Source organism: Terrapene carolina, unplaced genomic scaffold (genome assembly GCF_002925995.2).
Source record: "Terrapene carolina triunguis isolate 2854851 unplaced genomic scaffold, T_m_triunguis-2.0 Scaffold42, whole genome shotgun sequence".
NCBI lineage: Eukaryota > Metazoa > Chordata > Testudines > Emydidae > Terrapene > Terrapene triunguis.
The window spans coordinates 45,400,112-45,420,295 of NW_020664393.1; the positions used below are offsets into that span (position 1 = coordinate 45,400,112).

Genomic DNA, 20,184 nt, shown 5'->3' on the forward strand with positions numbered 1-20,184 from the left:
TATATATATATATATATATATATATATATATTTATGTATATATATAAATATACACACACACTTTGGCAACACTCAGAAAGCTTGTCATGTCAATAAAGTCTCACTGAATTGAGAAAAGAAAAACAGAAAACAATCCGAAGGCTCAGTTCATGTAACATAACTTCCATATAATTCTGGGTTTTGTTTTTATTTTTCTTTCTTAACTGGTATCCATCTATTTTGAGGTCCAGTGCCTTGCATTTAAGATAAAGCTGCACCTAGTTGCCCTGTCAGAGAGGATGTGGGTAGCCAAGCTTAGAAAACAAAGAACAAATAAATGACTACGGCAAACTTACCAGTAAAAAGTAACTACTGTATGTCCCTATTGAAAGTTCAGTTGTCTTAGCCCACTTCGTAACATCACTCTGCCATGCTACAATTGAAAACTTGTTTTAAATTAACCTCCTCTGTAGTAGAACCTTAGCTTTCATGAATATCTTCTTTTTAATTTCCCAGAAGTGATATTTGAATTGCAATGTATGACCACTTTATAGCAAAGGGGCCTTTTCTTTTAAACAGAATAGCTTCATAAATTTGGTGCACTGCATATGCTGTAAAGAAATTGCATCACCTGCATGTTTAAATATCAACTCTAATAAACACAAAGGTTATCCAAACCTGAAGTTATGTTTAAATAGTTCATGATAATTTCATGTTAAATTGAAAATAAATAATAAAGGTACAAAACATTTTTAACAAGCATCTTTAAAGGCTATGCTTTCCATATCTTCAATTGTGCATTGTTTCCATTTTACCTACAATTGCTCTTGACTGGCTAACCATATTATAGATATGTACTTAAAAACATACAGTACAAACAAAAATAGAGACAGAAAATATTTTAAAGGAGTATTTATGAAAAAACAGCTAAAATCATTTCGGGGGGGAGGGGCATAGTTCCTGCAAACCATTATGCATATTCTTAACTATACTCGTATTCATAAAGTTAAGCACTTGGACTAGTGTGAGCACAGCTGAAATACTGTGTCCAATTCTGGTGTCCACAATTTGAGAAGGATATTTATATATTGGACAGAGCTCAGAGAAGAGCCACAAGAATGACTAAAGGTTTAGAAAACATGCCTTATACTGACAGACTCAGCACTCAATCTCTTTAGTTTAACAACAACAACAACATCATTAAGGGGTGTCTTGATTACAGTGTATTAGTACCTATGTAGGGAACAAATATTTAATAATGGGTTCTTCTATCTGACAGAGAAAGATATAGCCTGGTCCAGTGGCCCGAAGTTGAAGCTAGACAAATTCAAACTGGAAATAAAGCATACATTTTTTTTTTTATCATTAAGGTAATTAACCAATTGAACAATTTAATGGTCATGGTGGATTTTCCATTATTGGCAAGTGCTCTCGGAACTACTGTGGGAAAGTTCTAAGGCCTATACAGGAGGTCAGACTAGATAATTGCAATGGTCCCTGCTGGCCTTGGAATCTATGAATCTGTGAAAAAGCATGTGCATAATTCTTTTATGGATTGAAACCCAATGTCATGCTGATGAAATATGTACTATAAGATTTCCTAAAAATAGCACTTCCTCTTTAAGAGGGAGAAAAAAGTTTAAAAGCCTTTAATAGCCTCTTTGCAAATCTCCAATTGTGTACAATTAGAATGAATTTAACAATAAAAACTAGTATTTGCTTTAGCCAAGCACAAGTCATTGGACTCAATACAAGAGTAACTGTGTGAAATTTAATGACTTGTGATGTACAGGAGGTCAGACTATATGAGGCAATGATTCCTTCAAGCCTTAAACTCTGAATCTAAGGATAATATTAGCAAAAAAGACATGATGCAGGAGTGTAGAAAAGGAGCATTTTTCAGGGAGTTCATCGTTTTGTGAAACTATTCCTAGAGAAAGCAGTGCTAAATTTCAATATGTGGCATAAAGTTGTTTTTCTTTAGTTGGCTTATAAAGTGCAAACATTCAAATATTTTCAGGGGACAGATGCAGAAATTAATAAAGATTTGGAATATTTGCTTCTTCTTTTTCAAGAAGCAAAAGCAAAAAATAAAAATCTCTGGGAGGGAGAAAAAAAGAGAGAGAGAGAGAGAGAGACTGGCACTGTGCTCTAAAGTTTAACCAGTTTGGTGTCTCTTGAACTAGTAGACTAAACCATTTTCAGAGTGGTGGAATTCACTTTGAGAATGCCCTGTCTACCATCCTGAGACATTCAAGCCTGGATCCTGTTAGTTTGAGTGGTCAGGCCATTTTCCTCAGCTGTTGTTCCATCACAAGAACAGAAAAGCCTCTTAGGGCCTGGTCCAAAGCCAATTGAAATCAATAGAACAACTCCCATTAACTTCAGTATGCTTATGCATGCAGGACTGAAAACATGTAACTTTTTATAGGTTATTATTATTCTTAATCTGAATATATCAAAGATTGCTAGACATTCTACAGACAGGTATGAAGCCAAAATCATACCTCAAGAGGCTTACACACTAAATAGATTAAAGTTAAGACCTTGAATTGTAACAAGAAGTGAACAGAAAGCATGTGAAGTGATTCAGTGAGTGACTTGTTTACCTCCCACCCCAATTAATCCAGCTGAAAAAAGGGGATGGGAGGTAGAGGGGGAACAGGACTTCACAAAAAACAGATGCTGCATCTGAGGTGAGCGTCTCCTGGAAGGAAATTGCTAGCAATTTGTGGGATAGATTTTGAACCTCTTGCCCTTATTGGTGAGCAGTTAAAATCTATGCACATGAGTAAGTGCTTGCCAGTGTGAGCATAATCTATCTTAATGTAAACAGAAATAAAAATAAAATGATTATAAATTAAACACTTTTAAGATATCTGTATCCATTCTAATACATTTAACAAAATATTCAAATAAATATTATGCAGGCTCAGCTTTTGGTTTCTTTTTACTTTACTGTGTAAAATATTTCCTCAAATAAATATATATATGGCAGATAGGGTTTTCCCACCTGGGAATCCAAATACAGTATTGATCAGGTGTCTTGTGATATGCATGTTACCTCCTAGTATTTGCTGCAGTTGGACATAATTTAATGTAACATCTAACTAATTCAGCTAGTGTCCTTAGTTTTATTTACATGTCCAGTAGAAATGTTGGTTTTTGTGGTTCTGATCTCTTAAAAACCTGATAAAGGTAGGTTACATAGACTTAATGCCAATGTTGTAATGTACAGTGCATGTTACTCTTCCTTTGCAGTCTGCATTTTATTGTTTTTGACACTGAGGTCGCCCATGACATCCTGAAGGTGTGGGATGGTCCTCTTGAAAGCAGTATTCTTCTGAAAGAATGGAGTGGTTCAGCCCTTCCTGAGGATATCCATAGCACCTTCAACTCACTGACGTTACAGTTTGACAGTGACTTCTTCATCAGCAAGTCAGGCTTTTCCATCCAATTCTCAAGTATGTGAATCCTCTATTATCTCAAATACAATCAGGTGTGATCATTCTTGTATACACAAATACACATTTTTTTTGTTTTTTTCTTCTAGTAGGCTTGTTAGTCTTTCCCAAAGAGAATCATTTTTTTTTATTTACACAAAATACACGTATAGGTCATGGTGAGGTCTTAGGATCTATAGGCTAAGTTCCTTTTGTCTTTATTTTAAATCTCTCACTATGTATTTTCCATGGCAGCCTCAAATATTGGACCTATTTTATCTAATAACTAATTTTATTTCTGAAAAAAATGAACTGGCACTCACATACACTTTTGTTTCAGGTGCTTTTTTTATTTACATGTATTTTAAGCTAAATGTATTTCATTTTAACAGTGAAAATGTAAAAGAAACCTACACAAAGATAGTGTAAAATGTTTGACTTTAAACCATTAGGCATAAATAATTTTGGAATTAAGTCTTCAGCTCTGAAGTAACTGCAACTCTAGATACAAGAGTGATGGTCTCAGTATTAGAACATTGAATGAATAGAGTTTTCCTGTGATATCACGTAACTCTCATAAATGCCAATGATTCAGGTACATCAAAGGGGGAAAAACTTACTGTCTTTATTCAGTCCAACCATTATGTCTGTACACAGTATGGCCGCCATTTATTTAAGGGCATGTCTACGTGGGACACTCAGGAAAATTAAGCTTAATTAACTGAAGGTGTAAATTTAAACTGCATTAGTTAAAGTATGTAATGTCCCTGTATAGACACTCTTGATCAGAAGTAAAGTGACCTGAGTTCCCCTTAGCTTAACTTTACTTCAATTAAGCTAAAGTGAACAGGGGTTTAATGCATTTTAACTAATGCACTTTAAATTCACACCTTCCGTTAATTTGGTTTAACTTTCCTCAGTCTCAGTTGAGAAACATGCCCTAAGGCAGCGTTTCTCAAATGTGGCCACATGCAGCCTCCAGGGCCTTTTCTTGCGGTCACAGCCTCCTGGGTAGTGATGGGGGCGGAGGGAGGGAAGCAGTGGCCCCTACCCCAGGGTTGCCAGCAGGGGTTGGTCCCTGCTTCCTTCTGGAACCACAAACACTGTAGGAGCAGGTGACCTGTGTGAGTTCCCCACCTTCCTGGGGTTGATGGGGCTTGGGCTTTGGGCTTCAGCCCAGGGGTGGTGGGCAGCAGGCTCTGGCCATGTTGTAGCAGGCTCTGTCCCCCAGCCACAGGGTTTTGGACTGTGGCCCCAGGCTCCCCCCACCTCATGTTGCCCCTGGCCCCTGCTGCCTCCTCCATCCCCCAGCCATGCAGCAGGCTCCAGCCCCGGACTCACCCCCCCCATCACCCTAACCCCAGCTGCCTCCTCAACCCCCCATATAGTCCCCCATTGCCCCGGTCCTCCTGCCTCCTTACCTACCTCCCCATCCAGGGTTTAATTTGTTCCCCAGCTTGCCAGGGATGAGTAAATCTGCTGTGAAAAGTGATGATATCAAATATACAACTATCACTTTTCACAGTAGCAGACTTACTAGCTAGCAAGTCTACAAATAAAAAACAAAAAAAAGGAAAAGATGCAGAGTATCTTATTTGTGTTTCTCTTCTGTTTGGGTCCAGTAAAGAATAGGGACATCTGTACATTATTTATTTTTTATTATTGAGTCTGCAAAAAAACCCTACATAAATAAATTACAATGATTTGGACATGTATATGTGCATATTTATTTGTTTTTCCCAAAGTTTATTAAGTATTTTAGGAAATATTGTCACAGCAACCACCAGCAAGAGTTGGTGGCCACACTCTGAGGCCACCAAAAAATTTGTTGTGAGAGCCCCTAAGGAACTGTCTGTTTGTTAAGCCCTGAAATACCTAGGTACAATATAGATGAAGTGGGTAAAGGGTTGAGATGAATTTCCTGTAACTGATCAGTTTGTCATAGATTTATATGGATAGATAAGATATGGCAGGGCTGGATGAGTGTTTCTTTCCTGTATGGTTAATTATAGAAAATGTGCTGCTATTCCTACCAGTTGAAAATGTTAAATTTACATATATTTTAATAACGTTGTTTTAAGATAGAACAGATAAAAACACTTTGTACTATACTATAATAAAGTGGAAGTGAGCGTGAGATGTATAGATACAGATTTAGCAATAAATATTGTGAAGGAAGAAAGTATTTAAGCTGTTCACCTTTTCTAGAAAAGTACTAGTATAAAGTATTTGACCTTCAGCAGTTACCGTGGTGAAAAGGAGACAAGTTAAAGCTTTAGGATTCAAGAACTGATTTCTGCAGCTTAGTGTAATTTTCCTTTGGATCCATTTGGTAGGATCATGCTGGCAATTGCAGTGTATGTCTCACTGGAATTAATTGAAGTTAGTGGTGGTGAACTGGAAGTCTCCGCTAAAGTTAAGGAAAAATGACTGATACTTTTGGTTTACGATCCTTGTCAATTGCAAAGTTGTGTGTGTGTGTGTGTGTGTGTGTGTGTGCGCATATGAAATATCACTGCCCACCTACCCCCAAAAGAGTTCAGTTTATTTGGAATCAGTCCTGCAATGTCCTGAGCAGTGTGGCCCTGATCCCTCAGACCGTTTGAGCACATGCTAAACGTTAAGTATGTGAGTAGCTTCCTTGACTTCAAAGTTTAGCATGTGCTCAAATGCTCTGCTGGATCTGGATGAGACTTTGCAGCACCTTGGTGGATTGAGCTTTATATTGTTTCTCTCAAACTGAATCTATAAATGAGTGCTGAGTTGCTTTCAATTTTCTGGTAATCGTGGAAGAAATGAATGGTTTATTACAGGTGCTTGGGAGATGAGATTTTTCATATCCCAAGGATTTTCAAATAATGCATATATTTATGGTTGTCAGTGATTTATACAATGTGACACCTGTGTGTGTTTTATCTTTCGTTATATATGTAGGTATAAATGCTGTAAATAGCTGAAGCTTGCAAGACATTTGGCTCCATTAAAGGTCCATTGTCTTGCCAGGTCAGCACAGCATGTAGAACATGAGGACATGAACTGACTGGTGCGATTATGTTAATTGTAATCAGCCTAACACTTTTCATTAAAACTTAATTGCCATTTAATCATGCATAAAAGGACAGAAAATGGAGTTCAGTGTACAAAACTGGCCTTTACTCTGGGGTTTAAAACATTTAAACTAGCGATTACAAACCACATTGTCAATTAACCCTTTCCTAGCAAGACACAGAATATTGGGAGGGGGAAGACACTCTCCCCCCCCCCCCAACTAAATAGCTGTTCTTCTTTAGCCACTCCATAACTTGAGGACATCTTGGTCTCATATTAGTTGATTTTCAGTAGGGCATAAGCACTCTTTTGATTTTACTGACATCTGCATTCTGCATTCCACTTTACTGAATACTCTCTTTTCTAAGCAATGCTTATTATCTCAACATTTAGAAAAATCAACAAAAGAGATAAATGTTAGCCATAAACATTTACAATGTATTTTTAACAAGTCAGATTATCATTCTTGCATGCTTACTATCTTTGGTGGTTTCATTTTAACACTGTTTTTAACATTCCTAATTTAACTTTCTAACTCTTTTTCCCCCTTTTACACTGGATTCTCATTTGTTACTATTTCTAAGACCTGTGCTGTTGTCTTAAAATGAACCATACGTTCATATTTTCTATGACCTTTAGTAAAGGTTGATCTTTACGATCGTACTGATCATTGATATGATCATTATATTGAATACAGGGCCTACTCCCATAAATTTTGTATTAAACAATCTATTTCCAGGTGGTTTCAGGTATAGTCAGACCCATCTGTGACTTTCTTGTATGCCTTCTCTGTGGGTTTAGAATCATTCTTTTTGGTCATCCATAAGCTTCCTCATTGTATAACTATATAAAGCATGTTCCTCTCTCTATCTAAATCTGGATCAGCAGTGTAGCTGTTTCCAAGATAACAAAACTATACTGGTGAGGACTTGGGGCCATTCTAGCAAATTAGAATAAGCAGAGTATTTTGCTTGTTTATAATTCCCTCTTTCTCATATTGGAGGAAGCTGCACACTAAATAAGATGGCTGAGGAAGATGTGGCCTTTGAATTGGTGTATGTGGAAGACCCTGAGGTATTTAGTCTCTATTAGGAAAGATTCAGGTGGTAATTGCTGACATGTTCATTTTCTGGTAATGATGGGCATAGATGTATTGACCTGCTTGTAGAATTTCTGATATCTGGCGCAGTATATGAGATCAGTAACTAACAATTTTCATGTGGCTCCATATATTATATTTAAATTAAATTATTTATTATCAAATTTACTTGTTTGTGAATAATTTGCATATAACCATAAACTTCATCTTGAAAAAATGTGTGGATTTAGTGCTCGTGTTGAATTGTCATCCTCTGAAGAAAAACTCCTGTGTTCATGACTGCAGGGCAAGGTTCCCCCTCACTGCCCTGCCAATGTGCCTCAATCTTAATCTGGGAAGAGTTGCTCTAGGGCTAAAAGCTATAGTTCAGGCTCCATGACCAGTACAATGAAAGCACAGAATCTGGCCCCTAAATTCTATTCTATTCTTCTGCCTCAAGTGATTTTGTACAGATTTTTTAAATGTTACTTTTTTTTTAATTTGTGTATGGTACTTGTCTGCCTCCTAGGGTAGAGATATGAGATCTTGATCAATAATAAGATTGAGAAAAATATAGAAATATTAAAACCAATCATTAGAAGAGTTTATCACTAAGTTCCCACCCAGTGCACCTATCTGTAGGCTTCAGGGTATCTTATGTGACATATGCACACTTGCATATACAGTTTTACCTGAGATGAAAGAAGGAATGAAAAAACTGCTGATTGGGAGATTGTGTGACACTTTTCTTGTATGGAAACTCCCACCTCATTCAAACATATTCCAGACACACTGGGAGTATGACCAACCAAAACAGGACTGGTTCACATTTTGTTCCAAGATAGAGCAATTAGGAATAGATCCTAAGACCTCACCATGACCCATAAGGAATTTCCTGACATATAATTAGATTCTGTTACAGCTGAATGGGATGTCAGTACAATTGGAATTGGACACAGGAGTGGCATTCTCCTTTAAGTCTTACCATTTTGGAAAACTAGTTCTGGATCATTGATTGATTGAACACTGTGGCACATCACAAACTACAGGTTTGTCTTGATTAGGAAAAATGGTCAAAGTTAGGTTGTAGGCATACATATAAAACTATTGTTAGGAGAATCTAAAAGGTTCTGAATTGGTAATATGCCTTTAAGTTTGGGTGCTTATCTAAATAAGTATCCTGAAGTAATTCAACAGATAATTAGCCATTTTCTAAACAGATCCTGGTTCTCTTTGCTGATCTCCTAAGAGTGACCCAAGGAGACACCCCTCTCCAACCAAGGGTATGAAATGATTTTTGTGCTCAGTTTGGCCTGTAATTGTTGTGGTTTTTTACATGTGAAGAAAAGACACTTTTAAAAATTATTTATATAACACATTTAGGTCTTGGAGAAAATGCAACAATAAACAAACAAATATTAAGCATTTCTTGCCCACAACTTTCTTTACAACATGACTCACCAATTATAGTAAAAAAAAAAAAGAGAGAGAGAAACAAACAAGCAAATTAACACATTAATTAAATTGGAATAATGACTCGGGAGTCACTACCATTGCTTTTGACACTTTTGTTGATGCCTTTTTCCTTTAGCAAGAGCTTAAGCATCACTGGCTGCACATTGAACACACTTGTCAGTTTCAAGCACCACAAGACATAGTCTGGCAAAGTCTGTTTCAGTAATGGCATCTGTCTCTGGCTCTTTGGATTCTTGCTGCATACATGACTGGCTAGGGAAATGCCTATGGTGACTGTGATATAGCTTTGCTGGACTGCTAGTGTAGTGCCTTCTTGAAAAATATTTTCCTATTGGTGCAGATTTATTTTGACTATTTGCACTGCCTATAGTTTAGGTTGTGCCAGCATTTTCATTATAAAGCCTTCATTCCCAGGATTTATAATGTGACTGCAAAAATTTGATCCATGACAAAATTGCTCAACACTCTCAGCTCAACAAATTCAGTCAGAGAAAAAAAAATCCTGATGACTGAATGACTGACTTCACAGTACTGAGGAGGGGAGGGACTTTACTACTACCGATAAAAAGTGCAACTGCAAAGGGCTCCCCCCTTCAACAAGTGATAAATGTTCTAGGGTTGAAAGGAAAAAAAAATGCTATTCCAGGGCCATGAGTCAAGGGAGTCCATTCCTCCAGCACCAGAGGCTTTGGCTCCAGCTGTTACCCCTGAATCCCCTATGCCAGTGCTGAGCGGAAGACTCTTGTTGTGACCCCCATGGTAGTGTTATCAATTCCACATTGCCATTCCTCTGGCACCCAGCCCCAGTGCCTATTCTACTTTGGCAGAATTTGTGTAGGAGGTCACTTCTGAGAGCAGTCTGCATTGGCCCCAGCACCATAAAGGATGGATTTGGAGGCCCTTCAAACAGATCCTGAGACAATCCATGTATTTAGAAGCTCCACTATCTGTCTCCTGCTAGTTCCCATAGAAACTGCAACTGCAGACACTCCAGACCCCCCAGAAGTGAACACTTCTATCCTCCTATGATGATGTCAGCATTATGGCAGCGAACCCAGTCTATTTCTGGGGATTATAGATTCTATTCTAGGAGGTGAAGGTCTCCAACCTCTTCTCAATGCAGATTTCTCCCTAATCATCCAAAAGGGCACACTCCACCACCTTTTCCTCTACCACTTGCTGAAATTTCCACAGTGGAAGAACGCAAACATATTTGTGGAACTAGAAATGAGGTGAGTCAACTCCCTGCAGGATGATCTTGATGCACATATATGACTTCTTCACATGACAGTAAGATTCTCCTGACCCCTGACAATCTTAATCCATTCAATGAACTTTTCTTAAAATGGTTCAGAAGTTCCAAGCTCCACTAGAAACACTGCAAGCTAATTGGTACTTTTGCATGATTGTCAGTCTACTGCGTTTACATTTCTCATAATGGAGCCAGACTGCTTTTCTCTGATGTGTTTAGTGTTGTGTGAGTTTTTTAAATAACTTTACTGGAACTATTGCAATTTTTTTGTGCTTTGTTCTTGGCTGTGATGCACCAAAATGCTTCTCAAACCATTTTAAAACAAAACAGACGGGACTTTTGCTGCGGTGTCTGTAACTTACAGACCTAAGTTGCTGGACAGCCTGTAGTATTTTTAGTGGAAATTGGAAGCTTTGAATATTTTTTAGAAATCTTCAAAGTAGAGAGAAGAACGTGTTTTTGACAATGGGTATTGCTGACATGACTGTATTTCGCAGACATAGTTGGTGAAGATGATGATTTTATCCTTGAAGACATAATGATAGTGTGTGGCCTAAACAAACTCATAAAAAACATGTCCTTTAAAAGACAAATTAGACTCAACTCTAATATGTCACAGATATATGTAAATACCCTGGTTAATATTTTCAAAAGTAGTCTACATTTCCCATTGACTTTCCATGAGGTCCTATGTCACTTATGAAAATGGGTCTTAGGCTCTGAAGTCACTTAGACCCTTTTGGAAATTTTACCCAGTGTGATTATTTTGCAGGATGTGAATGAGCCTTATCATAGCAGTGCTCACTGCATGAATATATGAGGCGAACATTAATTATATTGTTCCATATCAGTGTATTGACGTGTATAAAAAAGTGCCAGTTATGAGATGGAATGAGTGACAGGGGAATGAGTAACTTTTAAAGTCTGCATTAACTACAGACGTATAAAATATGTACACCAGCACAAATATTACAGTTCTTGAGACATCTGCACAAAACTAGATAAAGTACTAGTAGACTTGTGACTTCCCTCCAGCTGGAGAGAGAGAGAGAGAGAGAGAGAGAGAGAGAGAAACCCTTGGGAATCCTGAGCAGTAAACAGCTTACAAATGAGACAGGTTGAAAACTTGACAGCTTGTCTAAATGCTCATTTTACTGGATGGCACATCAATGCTTAAAGCTAGTGTTTTGTTTAATTAGGATCAAGTATATTTGTGGATAATAAAATGGTTACCAGTCTCAAATACAGATAATGCATTCATAGGACAAAAATGCAAATAGTATTTTGATGCTTGTTAAATGTTTGTTAATGGTGGCTTTTTACATTTTGAATTTGTACTTGGTAAATGCAGTGAATTATTTAAGACATCAAATCTTTAGTAACTGGTGTATATTTGATGTCAAAAATAGATGAGCAAACTTTGCTACTTCAGATATTACATTGCACAGAACACTTTAAGGAGGGAATGAAGTATTCAAAGGGTTGGGTTTTTTTGGAAGAGGACAATAACTAATGATATAATATATCTATGTGTGTGTGTGTGTGTGTTTACACAATTTTCAGCAAATTTCTGAATTTACTGTTCCTTAGCAAACATACTTTATAGTCATTCACAGTTTTAGAGATGTTACTTGTCTATGAAATGGGAAAATACTTCAATGGGATCACGACCATAAATCTGTTTTCTCTCCCTGGTGGCCAAGTATATATTCAATAAACCACACTAATGTGGCCTAGCTGTCAGGTAAATTTTCAATGTAGTGCTTGGGGAGTTATGTGCAAAACTCTCATTAGCAGTGACAGTTGTTACTTGAATTGGTACTCATAAATCACAATGTGAAAATAAAAAACAAACAAACAAACAAAAAAGAAATTGTGCTATTTTTTTGCTTCTTCATTGAGAAGTAGAACCCACCTCAAGGTGTGGGCCCTGTGCAAGAAAGATGTGCGAGTTTCAGGGATGGAAAAATGACCAGAAAATAATATATAGTACAAAGACACACATTAAACCTCATTTATATACACAGCAGTGATAGAGAGACCACAATCAATACATGGGGATATATGTCAGGTTAAACTGTCTAATCTACTCATCTGTCTGCAGACATGCAGGTATATACCATATTTGCTGGATATTCGTTGCAGCATCAGAGTATGTCTGACATATATTTCTGTCTGGGTCTACTACTTTCCCCCCCTGCACTCTCTCCCCTGTAAAGTATCATCACAATACTTATGTTGTCTTTTCTGAAACTACAATTGTTGCTGCATACCTCAGTCAACAGGGGACATTCAGTGAGGAGACGTAAACTCTTCATAGCAGATATTGTGGCTTGTTCTATGTTTATATAGCACCTAGCTCAATGGGACCCCAATCTCAGTTGGGCTCCCTAAGTGCTACCATAATAGTATTAAAAATAATAAAAGAATAAGTTGGTCCGATGTTCAATACCATCACTCGGATAAAGAATTGTAATTGCAGCAGGGAATGTTTCCACTAGTACTGAAAATCATCCCTTCCCCTTCCTATCCACATCCCGTGAAGGTCAGGAAGCCTGGGCTCATGCCAGCTGAAATTAGCTGAACATCATGTTAATGAAATGTGAAAGTTGTATGCTTATACTGGCACAAAAGAAGCCAGTTTGAAATAAATAATTAAATAAACCCTCTGTGCGGTAGGCAAAGGACTGAAGTGACTAGAACAATGAAACATGGGAGATTTACAAGAGGACTTGGTATATTTCTTTGTTTTAAAACTTTTTGTGAGCCATTAAAAAAAAGCTGTGGGAAAGTGACAGACATGAATTGAGTTAGACAGTAAAAGCATGAAAGAGAGGACCCACAATAGTAGACACAGTACCAAAATGTTGTGTCACTTTAAATAAGCTTGGCCTCCTAATAGCAAATTAACTTTTATTTTTAAACCTAAACGGCATCAACATTCAAGATTTACCAAGTCTAAGAGCTAGTTCCTCTCATCACCCTCTTTCCATGGAAGGACACTCTGTATTTATACATCTGTTGACTAACTAGGTTTTGGAAAGGTCTCCTCAGGACTTTCCCATCCATACAACCTATCACCCCTCAGTGGCACCTCAACCTCATTCTATCAGCGTTAATGAAACTGCCCTTGTAGCCTCTATGCACCTAATTTCCATGAAAGTTACCTTTCTAGTGGCTATTACTTCAGTGAGAAGGGTAGATGAACTTCAGGCCATGATGGCGGATTCTCCTTTCACCACATTTCAGGACAAAGTCTCCTTGTGCCTACACCCAAGTTTCTACCAAAGGCTGTATCTTGGTTTCATCCCAACTAACCCATACACTTACCTGATTTCTTTCCAAAGCCTCGCACCTCAGCAGACCTTGACCTTTTACTGAGAGAGGTCAAGAGCGATTAGGAAGTCCTGTAGACTTCTTATCACTGAGAGGATTAAGGGGCAGGCAGTCTCCATACAGAGGATTTCCAAGTGGATTTTGGGGTGTATTACACTATGTTATCAGTTTTCAGGACTGCCTCTGCCCTGGACGGAGAGTCCATTCCACAAGAGCCCAGGCATTGACTATGGCCACCATCCATGGTGTGTCACTTCCAGACATATGTAGGGTGGCCACGTGGAGTTTGGTGCATACCTTTGCTGTGCACTACACCTTGGTGCAGGACTCTGTGATGGATGCATCATATGGCGTGGCTGCCATCCGTTCAACCATTTCATCCTCTTCCTTGCACCTTCCTCCGAATTAGGTACTGCTTGTTAATCACCCTCAATGGAATACAATAGGGACCATTACTTGAAGAAGAAGAGGAGGTTACTTACCTGCAACTGGCAGTTCTTTGAGATGGGTGGTTCCTATCGGTATTCCACTTCATGCCCTTCTTCCCCTCTGCTGTGGATCTGTTCGATTTGCAATGGAGAAGGAACTGGAGATGCGGTCGGTCTGCCCCAACCTTTATCACCTCAAATGAAAGCATGAGGCAAAGCAAGGGCACATGCACAGACCAACGGACACTGCTACTCTCAAATTCTCCAGCTCTGGATGCATGGTGTGGATGCATAAACCCTCAGTGGAATACAGATAGGGATCCCACATCTCCAAGAACCTCCAATTACAGGTAATTAACTTCCTCAGAGCCGGCTCCAGGGTTTTGGCCGCCCCAAGCAGCCAAACAAAACAAAACAAAAAAAGCCGCGATCGCAATTGCGATCTGCGGCGGCAATTCGGCGGGAGGTCCTTCGCTTCGAGCAGGAATGAGGGACCGTCCGCCAAATTGCTGCCGAACAGCTGGACATGCCGCCCCTCTCTGAAGTGGCCGCCCCAAGCACCTGCTTGGTAAGCTGGTGCCTGGAGCCGGCCCTGAACTTCCTTGTCTTTAGTGTGGAAGAAAATTAATAGGCATAGTCTATGTAAAAAGAGATGGGAGTCACTGTCATTTTAACTGCATACTTTAATTTTTTAAAGGGCAGTGCTGCATTTAATTACATTTAGTAAGGTACTTGCTCAGTGTGAGTGTGGGCACTGCAGGTTAGAGCCCAATTCTGCCATCCATACTCACACTGAAGAGCAGTTTACTCTGTGAGTATTCATAGATCTTAAGGGAAGAAAGGACCATTCTGATCATCTACTCTGATATCCTGCATAACACAGGCCCACAGAATCTCACACAGTAATTCCTCATTGAGCCCATAAATTCTGTAAGAGTCATAACTTATGTTTTAGAAGGATGTCTTGATTTAAAGACATCTCCAAGAGATGGAGAATCCATCCTAGGTAAGTTATTCCAATAGTTAATTACCCTCATTGTTTAAAAAGTGTGCTTTATATCTAGTATGAATGTATCTAGCTTCAGCTAGACAATTCCCATGGACTTTTTTCGGGACTACTCATAGAGTGAGATACCTCTTCTCAACATGAGTAAGAGTTACCGAATCTGGACATGTGTTCCTCCTATGTTGTTTTTTCTGGAAGAGTACCAAAAATGAAATATGCACTGTTCTATATGAATTCTGCTGTTTCCTTGTACTCTCTTATTTAAGGATAAAGAGATACCTACAGTGTTAATAAGAACACGAGTACTTGTGGCACCTTAGAGACTAACAAATTTATTTGAGTATAAGCTTTCGTGGGCTACAGCCCACTTCATCGGATGCATAGAATGGAACATATAATGAGGAGATATATATATTTACAGAGAACACGAAAAGGTGGGAGTTGTCCTACCAACTCTAAGAGGCTAATTAATTAAAATGAGGTATTGTCAGCAGGAGAAAAAAAAACTTTTGTAGTGATAATCAAGATAGCCTATTTAAGACAGTTTGACAAGAAGACGTGAGGATACTTAACATGGAGAAATAGATTCAATGTGTGTAATGGCTCAGCCATTCCCAGTCTCTATTTAAGCCTAAGTTGATAGTATCTAGGAGGGGGGGTTGGATGGGGCAGCAGGGGGCAATCAGGCAGAGGTTCCAGGGGCAGTCAGTGGGCAGGGAGAAGGGGTGGTTGAATAGGGAAGGGGGTCCCGGGGAGGCCATCAGGAATGAGGAGGGGGTTGGATAGGGCGACAGGGGTCTAGGGGCAGTCAGGGGACAGGGAGCAGGGGTGTGTGGATGGGGCAGGGGTCCCAGAGGGGCTGTCAGGGAATGGGGGGGGGTTGGATGGGGCAGGAGTCCTGGGGGGGGCAGATAGGAGGTGGGGGCCGGGCCACGACCCCCTCCCCTAACCGGCCCTCCATACAATTTATGAAACCCGACGCGGCCCTCAGGCCAAAAAGTTTTCCCGCCCTTGGGCTATGGGTACAGAAAAAAGCTATGGATATGGCAACTAATTGCACTCAATAAATTGCAGGGGGAGGAGAATCTTGCCCAACAAATGCAGGAAGCTGCATTTAGAGGAGTACTGTGCTAAAGTATGACACATTGGTAGTGACAGGTATACCAAAAATAATTAAGGGAAATTGTGAAAGGTAGCAAAAAAAAAAAAAAAAAAAAAAAAAATAAAGAAGTTGGGTGTGATCCTACTTCCCTTCTGAGCCAAAATTTCTATTAGTCCGTAGAGTTACATATGCAAGGGATTGGGCTCTGAGTGAGGGAAGTTCACAGCCATATTGACAAACTTTTTTAAATTTAATGTCTACAAACCTCCTTTGCACAATTACATTTTACAGCACAGATGTTCAGAACAATAATATCCAAAATGGTGTTCACAATACAAAGTAATCATGACTAGTAATGCACATTGCTGTAGTTTCCCCATGTGTAAAATGTGAACAATGGTTATAAATCTCAAAGTAGTACTGACCGGTTAAAGTGTTTGGACAAAGAAAAGCCTTATATAATTATTAAGTAGGAATCATCTCAATAAAAACAATAGATCAGGAATGTATCGAGCGGCACAATACAGAGAGGACATGAAGGTGATAAAGTGAGATTTGATATAACAAATTTCTGTCCCAAGCAAATTTAAAAAAAAAAAATCTGTACAAACCCAAAACATGACCAAATAATTGGCCAAAACATCACAAGACAAGACAAAACAATTTGCAACAAGAGAACACCAGCCGAATAGCGATGAAGAGAACAAATGTCTGTAGAATAGAGATGATGCCTCAGTTTGACAAAGTGTTAATATGTGTTACCTCTCCTTTGCCTAGCTCTTATGAGTAACATGTAAAAGGCAGGAACTGTTTTGGTCCATGACTGGGGCACCTAGGCATTATAGTAATAATAATAATTTGTATGGGAGATAAGCATGAGGATTTACTCATCATGAAGATCTGATACTGACTATTATGCCATCTCAATACAAATTAAACTTCGCTTGAAATTTTGACCCTAACACATGAAGATGTGATACATCTCCTTTGAGTATCCTCTGAGAAAGTTTTACATACCTCTGTAATGCAAACCCCAAGGTTGCACATGGTGGTTGTTTTGTTTGACTTCCCATGCATGTTCCCTTCCCATGCTGTTAGGCACTCAAAGAGTAAAATGATGTTATTTACATTCTGACATTTATCATATACCAATTGTCATATCACTTAAATACATATTGATAGCTGAAGCATCAAAGGAAGAAAAGGGAATTGTTAGCTTGTTTGATGGATTAACTGGACAGAAAATGAAGAGCCTGAGTTTATTCCCTATCAGGCCATGTTTTTCACCTGAGGAAACTGACCAGAAGCCAACATAAGTATGATGCATCTCAGTGGGAAAATTCCTGTAGAAACAAACAAACTGCCTTCCCATGAAAACAGATAAGCAAATAATATTGTCTCTGATTGGATGTGTCTATAAAATGTTGCACTATATATTTATTAAAATGTAGTACATATGTCTTAAATATGTTCATTTCATTGTTTTCTTATAGCATCAGTTGCATCAACATGTAATGATCCTGGGACTCCACAGAATGGTACCAGATATGGAGACAGCAGAGAGCCTGGGGATACCACCACCTTTCAGTGTGACCCTGGATATCAGCTCCAAGGACAGGCCAAAATTACTTGTGTGCAGCTGAATAACCGATTCTTTTGGCAACCTGATCCCCCGACATGCATAGGTATTGGGCTTGAAGCTAATGCAGATCATATTTCAGTTTTTAGCTTGTCCAACCAGTGACCCTACCATGGTGATGTTAAAGTAGTTCTTTCTAGAAAACTCAGTCTTTTCAAACTTGTAAATATTGACAGTCTGATTCTCAAGATGAATGCTATTATTGACAACAGATTTTTCCAGCATAATCTATTTTTGAAAATTTGTTTATGGTGAAGGTGACAAGCTTCAAGAAATTGTTAATTAAGTGCAAGACAGCATGGTCAGATGGTTAATGCAGGGGACTTGGAGTCAAAGCAGCTGGGTACTACTTATGACTTTGCCACTAGTTTACTATGTGACCTTGGCTAAGTCATTTCTCTGTACTACAGTTTCCCTGTCTCAGTAAAACAGAGATAATAATCTATAGCTATACACTATAGATATTTCAGACTCTCAGGTGAAAGGCACTGAATAAGTATAAAGTATCAAATTTGTTATATTACTGTTTACTTGTTAAAACTTTCACTTTGTGTTAGTGATTAATTTGTAGTTTTTAAACCCTAGTCAGGTGAGAATCAGGGGCCATATATGAAACTGGTCTCACCTTAATACCAAACTCTATACCAGAAACATTTGACTTATAGTAAAAAAGCAAAGATTTTTTCTCTTCATTTTGGATAAAACCAACAAACGGATTCTCTCATGAGTATGACCCTCCATGTAGTAATTTGTTTTCATTAAGTTTTATCTTATCAGAAAATTTTAAGATAGATACATATGTACGTACAGAGGGAAGGTCAGATTGCCACTGCTGCCCAAAGAATGGAAATAAAAGTTCTTTTGCATGTCCATTTGTGGAACTGCCTGGAAGGAATAAAGTTTCCTGCCTTTCACTATTCTTGATTCTTGATACCTTCCACCCTACATATATGGAATATCTCTTCCATGGGGCTCTGGTTAGTGCATGAAAAGGCTGGAGCCTGAAAGTCTTACTGAGGTGTGTTATAGGGACATCACTGTTTTGCTGCTAGGTAGGGTTCTTGCCATCTAATTAACTCTTATGCTGCATACTCCATATAGCATTAGAGAGCACCACAACCCAGATGGCTTGAACAGCTCCCTTGGGTCATCAGCTGCAAAGTTTAACAATTTTCCTTCTTGACTGGGACTTTACGATCGCCAAATTGCTTTGAGATAGGTTGGACACTTTATTTAATAATCCTTTAGGGTCAGATTGTGTCTGGTCCCTGCACTGTTGACTGTTGGAGTGTGTACAAGACTTTCTTCCCTCTTTTCTTTGGGCCCCTTCTGCAGAGGCTGAACACAGCATAGTTGCAGTCCTTTTACTTCCCTGAATGCAAGTATTGTTCCTGGCTAGTATTACTAGCTCTCTCAGAAGTAATAGGAAGGACGTAAGACAGAGTCCCCATCCATTTCCGACCTCCATACAGGTAGCAGATTTGGAGCAGCACATGCACTGCAAAATGTCTTTCAAAGTACCTATTTGTGTGGTGCAGCACTGCATAAGGACTGATGGTTACAGCCAATAAAACAATTTTTAATCCATGAATCATCGAGTAATAATTCCCAGAGATTTGGATTCACCCCTAATTAAAGAGTTTAGAGATAGGACAAAACATATTGATTTCTGGATTATGAAGATTAAATGTTCTAGGGTATTATTTCAATTGTAATAAACCTCAGTGCTTTGTCCAATTAACATACGTCAATCTGTATCTCTTTATAGTCTGTTTTAAAAATCTAAATTTTAATTAATCTGCTGAGAGAGTAACTTGTAGTGAAATTATGTGCACATACTTAATGTTCCATTTTACTCAGGATGACCTTGAGGGGGTTTTCTATTTAAAATAATCTTTACTGTCGTATATACAGCAGTATTGGAATCCTCGGAGTTCTATAAAGCCATGATATACAGCCTTTAATATTCTCAGATAGTTCTTATTCCACTATATTGTGGATGGCTGAAATTTAATAGCTATACTTATTAGCGTTCTGTACATTGTCAAACCACTATTCACGTTTGTTTAATGTTTTATGCTGCATTTATACTTTATAACTTTCCTGAGTATGGTCACATGTTTTACCTCAAGCTAAGTCATCAGAAGACACTGAAGATTTGTGAATATTTACTAAAATAATTACCTATAAAAGGAACCTTTTTTTTTTTTAAACACAGCTTGGTTGATTAGTAATACTTCAATCACAATGGTAGGAGCTCTGCACCTCTGCAAACCACCCTTATTACATAGGTGTTTCAATATTGATTTAGGCACCTAACTTCAGAATTTTGGTTTGTTAGCTGTGTGGTTTTCTTTCTTTCTTTCTTTCTTTCTTTCTTTCTTTCTTTCTTTCTTT

At 38.5% G+C, this 20,184-nt stretch overlaps 1 protein-coding gene across 1 annotated transcript in view; it reads left to right on the forward strand.

The window, feature by feature from the left end:
* The window catches only part of CSMD1 (CUB and Sushi multiple domains 1), a 1,543,069-nt gene that overhangs the window by 1,229,758 nt on the left and 293,127 nt on the right, over window positions 1-20,184 (forward strand). Inside the window, exons 26-27 of the mRNA XM_029912248.1 lie at window positions 3,241-3,443; window positions 17,642-17,833. Of these exons, the coding sequence (XP_029768108.1) occupies window positions 3,241-3,443; window positions 17,642-17,833 (395 nt within the window). The remainder of the gene's footprint in view (window positions 1-3,240; window positions 3,444-17,641; window positions 17,834-20,184) is intronic.